The sequence below is a fragment of the Zeugodacus cucurbitae genome, chromosome 3, assembly GCF_028554725.1.
Source record: "Zeugodacus cucurbitae isolate PBARC_wt_2022May chromosome 3, idZeuCucr1.2, whole genome shotgun sequence".
NCBI lineage: Eukaryota > Metazoa > Arthropoda > Insecta > Diptera > Tephritidae > Zeugodacus > Zeugodacus cucurbitae.
The window spans coordinates 54,461,890-54,469,229 of record NC_071668.1 but is presented as its reverse complement, the minus strand read 5'-3'; the positions used below and the strand labels follow the sequence as shown (position 1 = coordinate 54,469,229).

At 39.1% G+C, this 7,340-nt stretch overlaps 2 protein-coding genes across 2 annotated transcripts; one reads left to right on the top strand and one right to left on the bottom strand.

Annotated features, from left to right (window-relative positions):
* Positions 1–286: 286 nt before the first annotated feature.
* Positions 287–1,764, top strand: LOC128920295 (putative nuclease HARBI1). Its single transcript, XM_054227362.1, has 3 exons — positions 287–450; positions 520–893; positions 959–1,764. The coding sequence occupies exons 1-3, from the start codon at positions 354–356 to the stop codon at positions 1,715–1,717; spliced, it is 1,230 nt and encodes a 409-aa protein (XP_054083337.1). The 5' UTR covers positions 287–353; the 3' UTR covers positions 1,718–1,764.
* LOC128920296 (uncharacterized) lies at positions 1,746–3,142 on the bottom strand. Its single transcript, XM_054227363.1, has 3 exons — positions 2,917–3,142; positions 2,734–2,856; positions 1,746–2,659 (listed from the first exon to the last, which is right to left on the bottom strand). The coding sequence occupies exons 1-3, from the start codon at positions 2,947–2,949 to the stop codon at positions 1,907–1,909; spliced, it is 909 nt and encodes a 302-aa protein (XP_054083338.1). The 5' UTR covers positions 2,950–3,142; the 3' UTR covers positions 1,746–1,906.
* Positions 3,143–7,340: the final 4,198 nt, after the last annotated feature.

The following is a 7,340-nucleotide window of genomic DNA, read 5'->3' as shown; positions in this document are numbered from 1 at the left end:
TCGGTGCAGAACTTTGCACAAATACTATGTTAACAGTGTGGCAGCCCCATTCTAAAAATCGCCGAAATCGGACTATAGATTTTTAAGGCCCCATATATCGAACACGAGGACCTCGGTGCTTCTAACCTGATATTATGGTTTCCAACTTTCAATGGACTATATACAATATATATGACGAATATGTGGGTTAAATTGTGTATTATATAATAAGGGTATTCGTTTAAACGTGTAATGTTACCCATCGCATAAATTTATGCAAATACGCAGTGTGTTACATGAACGCACTTGAAATTCTTTGTGTAAATGCCACTTATTTATGTATTAAACAGCTGTTTGGGTGTCAAAATATTAAAATGCCGAAAGTTAGCGAAAAAGCAAAATTTATTCAACTTTGCGAAAAATCACTAGTATTTGATTTGTTAATGTTGGAGCTGTTTGGAAAACATGACGGTAATTGTTTTGCGTCAATGCTACATTTTTTAAAGGCGCATATATACATAAATATATAAATGATTTCAGAAATCCAACGCAAAAAGGAAGATGAAATTATGGAAGACTTTAGCTTTGCATTGGCAGCTGCTGCATATTTTAGATATGGATCTACATTTGTTCATCATTCTGTCCCAAAATCACCCAACTTTTTAATAGATGTATTACCGCATTTGGATGAAAACAGGTTTCGAGAAATTGTGCGAGTCAGCAAAACCACATTTGATTTTATCATTGATCTGATAAAGGATGACGAAGTGTTCAATGGTCCACGTTCATGTAAACAGTTTCCTATCCAAATTCAATTGGCTGTAGTAATGTACCGACTGGGTTCATGTGGAGAAGGAGCAACAATTACTAAAATTGCTAGTTTGTTTGGTATTAGCGATGGTGGAGTAATACAGGTGAGCTATTTACATATGTATCGGTTAAAATTTGTGTTTCAGCTGTATTTTAAATTTCTCAATAGGTCATGACCAACAGGGTATTTGATGCAATTATTAAAAGGAAAACTCAGTTTCTGTTTTGGCCGGACCCTGTAGAGCGTAGAGCTTTAGTTGTTCAAACACTCAGTGAGCTACCACATTGTGTTGGCTACGTAGATGGAACGGAGATAAAATTGGCGGAAAAACCCACTGTAGATTGCGAAGCATATTTTTCTCGCAAGCATATATATTCACTTAAGGCTCAATGTGTGTGTGACCACAAACTAGTAATTCGTCATATGGTATTGGGGTATCCCGGTAGTGTTCACGACGCTAGGATATACAACAATTGCGAGCTATCCACAAACGCCACTGAAATGCTAACAGGATCAGAGTGGTTAGCTGCAGACAGTGCATATAAATTAACTTCGACCCTTATTACTCCTTTTAGAATAAACGCAACGGAAGGCACCTTGAATCAACGAATTCTGTTCAACAGAACGTTCAGCCAGTACCGAATAAGAATTGAGCATTGCTTTGGTTTATTGAAAGAACGTTTTAATAGCTTGAAAGAACTCAAAATTCAAATAAAGAGTGATAATTCGGTAAAGTTTGCATGCCGGTGGATATTAGTTTGTGCGATATTGCACAATATTATATTAAAAGAAAACGACGGTGGTTTTGATGTTGACGAAGAAAGCATTAGTGAAAACAGTGAAGTCGACGAGCCTGGGGATCAAAACTTACCAACAGTTGAAGGTGCATCTAAGCGCCTTTCATTGTTATCACTAATGGAAACTTAAAAATAAAGTATTGAAACTCATGTTTACATATCTTTAAAATCCATTAATATATGCTTTTATTTACAGAAAAATAAAAAGTGCTTCTGTGCCTATTAACATTTAGTTACATTCAAATATACATGTATTTTGCTATGAGATCTTTTAAATTTGCGAAAAAAGTACCATGTGAAATCTCTTAAAGTTTCACATTTATTTTGATTTTAACTTTAACTCTATTTCAAACATTTTAATGCGTTCTTCACTAGCAAGTTTCAGTTTTTCAATTTCCAGTTTGGTTTCTTTTTCTGATTCAGTTTCAATTCTTTTCATTTCTAATTGATTATTCAGTTCAATTCTTTTCAACTCGACCTCATTCTTTTCTTTTTCTTTTTCTAATTCTATTTTCTTAACTTCTAATTCCAACCTTTTCTCCTGAATAAAAATCAATTTATTGAACGGGGCTTCACTCTTTCTTTTTGGTTTTTTTGTTGAACTTCTAAAGTCCAACGAACTTTGTGGTGTAGAAGTTGCCGCGGCGGCGGCACTGCAATCGCTACTTATACTTATAGGTAATATTGGGTCAACTAAATCCTCACAATCGAGCGCACACAAGTCGTAGGAATCGATGGTATCGTTTAACGAACTATCAGCACAAGGGGAATCAGCCAGTACTTCAATGCTGTCAGTGCTTTCAAAAATTACTCCGGGATTTACATTTTTGCGTTGCCCGAAGATAACTTCCAGTAAGTCAAAGTTGGGACAAATTTTGTTGACATGCGCTGATACGCTTGACTCGTCACCATTAGCGAGTAGTCCAGACCCAGTTTTGTTTTTCCAGGCTGCCGCGGCAACGTACAACGCTTTGAGATACCTCATTTTGCTTTTCATAGCTACGCAAACGACAGATTGAAGTGCCGGTGTATTTTGCTGCAATTTTTCGTAAAACCTTTGGGAGGTCGGTTTCTGGAAGATATGCGTAAATTCGTGTTAAAACAAACATATGTACCTAAACATTTTCACTTTTCTAAAACCCTTACCTCAAAAGATTCTGGACTATCTTTAATTGCGTCGGATACTGCTTGCAACAGCTGCAGGGACTGCGACTCTGTCCAGCGATGGGACGGTTTCAGCCGTAGACGCTTTTGCTTTAACTTTTTATCCTGAAATATAAAACAATTGCAACAATTAAATAAAATTTATGTTCCGAGTTTCATTCTTACCTTTTCCATTTTAATTTTCACAATAATATTCATCAGCTGGTCGTTTGGTAGGGTTGCTTTTGCAATATCGTAAATTTACAAGTGTTCTTTACACACTGACATTGGTGCGTAATGTGTTTAAATGAATTTCCATATAAGTTGCTGCCAGATTTTTACGCATTCGTAAATATACACGGTTTAAGAGGTTTACGGGGCTTTTACACGTTTAAACGAATACCCTTAATATAAATAAAGTTAAATAAATACATTGCGAGAGTATAAAATGTTCGGTTACACCCGAACTTAGCCCTTCCTTACTTGTTTAAATTAGTTTTCTGCTATAAGAATAAACGAGCAAGGTGGCTGGAATCGAAAGTTTCATGGACACAACGAAATTTGGAAACAGTTTACTTCAATAACACATAAAAGAGACTATATACTTCCAAAGTTAGTTTTCAATGGCCGCTTCCAGATGAGGGTACCCTCTAAACGGGAATAGAGAAGAGGACCAGTCGAAGAGAACACCATCTCAATTTATACCGATGGATCTAAAATGGATTGCGGTGTAGGAATGGGGTATACTCCAATGCTCTTGCCATCCCTCTCTTTCCCTCTACCGAACTCATCTAGCATCTTCAAAGCGGAAGTACTAGGTATAGAGAAAGCCTATGGTGCCATACTGAACCAATACGAGAGAATAGAGGATATTTACACAGGCAGTCAGGCGGTATTGTGACCAATGATGTCGCCAAAAAATTAATTCGAGCGCAGTCAACAACAGCAGGAAGGCTTTGAGCTCACTGTGAGAAAAAATTCAGGAACATATTCTGAAACGAAAAGGCAGGTTTTATTGAAAGCACCAAATGGTTTGAAGATGAAACGAGATAGCAAGATATAAAGGTCTCATAATAAGACATCAAAATGGCGCATTTAGCGTTAAGGGGTTAGGGGTAGTCAGGATTTTCAAAAAATCTATTTTTTTGTTTTTCCCATTTTCGTTAAATTGTAATATCTTAAAAATATTCTCTGAAAATTTGAAGTTGATCTGATAATTACTTTTCGAGTTATTCGACAAATAACAAAGAGCGCTCAAAACTTCAGTGTAAAACTTTAAATGCGTTTTTCTCAATACTATGTTTTTTGAACTGGTGACAACTGTAACTCGAAAACCGTAGATTATAATGAAATTTCCATAGCTTTAAGAGTACATAATTATCCTGGGCCGGACCGAAGATTTTTTCAAAAATATCGATTTTTTAAGACCAATTAACTGACTATTTTTTCCCCGAAAATCTAGAAAAAATTCATGAGCCCGCCATTTTGTTCATTTTTCAAAAAATTAAAAAAGCTTCGACCCAGCCTAGAATTATCTATTTATAAAACAATTTTTTCTTATCCGATTGATTTTAGATGAATCTACAAGGACTTATGAGTGTCACCGCAAGGATCTTTTTTTGGTACTGGGTCAACACTAACAGCTATAACTTTGGAAATTACAATTTTTTTTTTTTAATTTTCGTGACTCCAAGGCAAAACTATAATGTCATATTATATATACATATATATATTTGGCGTAGAAACCGCTTAAGCGATTATAGCCGAATACACCAGAGAGCCCCACTCGTTCCTCCTTTTTGCTTTTTGGCGCCAACTGGGAACCCCAAATGAAGCCAGGTCACTTTGCACTTTGTCTTTCCACCGGAGTGGAGGTCGTCCTCTTCCGCGGCTTCCTCCAGCGGGTACTGCATCGAACACTTTCAGAGCTGGGGTACTTTCGTCTATTCGAACAACATGACCTAGCCAGCGTAGCCGCTGTCTTTTTATTCGCTGAACTATGTCAATGTCGACGTATAAATCGTACAGCTCATCGTTCCATCGTCTGCGGTATTCGCCGTTGCCAATGTTCAGAGGACCATAAATCTTACGCAAAACCTTTCTCTTGAAAACCCCAAGAGTCGTCTCATCGAATGTTGTCATCGTCCACGCTTCGGCGCCATACATCAGGACGGGAATAATGAGCGACTTGTAGAGTTTGAATTTTGTTCGTCGAGAGAGAACTTTACTTTGCAATTGCCTACTCAGTCCAAAGTAACACCTGTTGGCAAGAGTGATTCTGCGTTGGATTTCAAGGCTGACATTGTTGGTGTTGTTAACGCTGGTTCCCTAGTAGACGAAACTATCCACTACTTCCAAGGTATGACTGTCAACAGTGACGTGGGAGCCAAGACACGAGTGCGCTGACTGTTTGTTTGATGGCAGGAGATGTTTCGTCTTGTCCTCATTCACCAGCAGACCCATACGCTTCGCTTCTTTATCTAGTCTGGAAAAAGCAGAACAAACGGCGCGGTTGTTGCTTTAAATGATATCAATATCATCGGCATACGCCGATAACTGGCCACTCTCTTATAGAAGATTGTACCTTTTTTATTCTCCTACTCAGTCCAAAGTAACAGAATCTCTTATAGAAGATTGTACCTTTTTTATTTAGCTCTGTAGCTCGTATTATTTTTTACAGCAATAGAATGAAGAAGTCGCACGATAGTGAGTCACCCTGTTTGAAACCTCGTTTTGTATCGAACGGCTCGGAGAGGTCCTTCCCGATCCTGATGGCACTTCTGGTGTTGCTCAACGTCAGCTTGCACAGCCGTATTAGTTTTGCAGGGATACCAAATTCAGACATCGCTGCATAAAGGCAGCTCCTTTTCGTGCTATCGAAGGTAGCTTTAAAATCGATGAAAAGATGGGGAGTATCGATTCTTCTCTCTCGGGTCTTTTCCAAGATTTGGCGCATGTTGAATATCTGGTCCATTGTCGATTTTCCATGTCTAAAGCCACACTGATAAGGTCCAATCAGTTCGTTGACGGTGGGCTTTAGTCTTTCACACAATACGCTCGACAAAACCTTATATGCGATATTGAAGAGACTTATACCAAGGTAATTGGCGCAGATTGTGGGGTCTCCCTTTTTATGGATTGGGCAGAGCACACTGAGATTGCAATCGTCGGGCATGCTTTCTTCCGACCATATTCTACAAAGAAGCTGATGCATGCATCTTATCAGTTCTTCGCCGCCGTATTTGAATAGCTCGGCCGATAATCCATCGACCCCCGCCGCTTTGTTGTTCTTCAAGCGGATAATTGCTATTCGAATTTCTTCATGGTCGGGTAATGGAATATTTATTCCATCGTCATCGATTGGGGAATCGGGTTCGCCATTTCCTGGTGTTGTACTTTCACTGCCATTCAGCAGGTCGGAGAAGTGTTGCTTCCATAATCCCAGTATCCTCTGGACATCCGTTACCAGAATACCTCCTCGGTCCCTACATGATAATGATCCGGTCTTGAAAACTTCTGTAAATCGCCGGATCTCTTCATAAGATTTTCGAGCATTACCCTTGTCGGCCAGCTTTTCAAGCTTTTCATACTCACGCATTTCGGCCTCTTTCTTTTTATGTCTGCAAATGCGTCTCGCTTCCCTCTTCAGTTCTCGATATCTGTCCCACCCCGAACGTGGTGTGGTCCTTCGCAACGTTGCGAGGTAGGCAGTCTGTTTTCTCTCCACTGCGGAACGACAACTCTCACCGTACCAACTGGTTTTTTGGCGTTGCCGGAGACCAATTGTTTCGGCTGCAGCGGTATGCAATGAGTTTGAGATTCCGTTCCACAGCTCCCTTATATCGAGATGCTGATGAGTGCTCTCAGAGAGCAGGAGTGCAAGTCGAGTATAAAATCGCTCATATTATTACTTTTGTAAAATAACATGATTTAATAGCAACAAAAATTTCTGAAAATTGTAACTTTTTCGTGTCTCTGACTACCCCTAACAGCTTAATTGAGCCAGCATAGCTGCACTCCTACCTATCCACAAACCTATTTCGGATCCACCGCCTTGGACTGACTTTTGATAATCTTCCAAGGCACTTTGATTTTCCTAGTCTGTCTATATCGTCGTATACGTTTTTCGCTGACAGCTGTACTCCGATATTGACAATCTTGGTGTTACGATCTCGTTGCACTCTATGCCTACCATAGAAAAACTAACTCACCTCCTGCCACCTGTTAACTGGCATAATTCTTTTAATAAAGTCATTATATGGTTTAAAAATGTTCAATAAAATTTTAATATTCACTGCACGTGATCACATTGGAGAAGCAGCTACAGAGCGGAGTTCAAACATATTCCCTAATATCAGCAAGTATGGAAAGTGAAAAAAAAACAGAAGCCTGCGTGTACCTTTAAGTAAAGTTTCGCATTTTTAGTAGCCAAAAATTTTTATCACGAAACCTTTAATTTACTTAAATTAATATGCAGGACAGCTTGCAACACTCGACGCCGCGAACCGACCGCAGCGCGATGTCCACGCGACCGCGCCTCGACTCGTGGAAATCCGTTTAGGCTTTAAACGTTAATTAGAGCAATTGAACCGTAAACGAAGGCGCTCCAA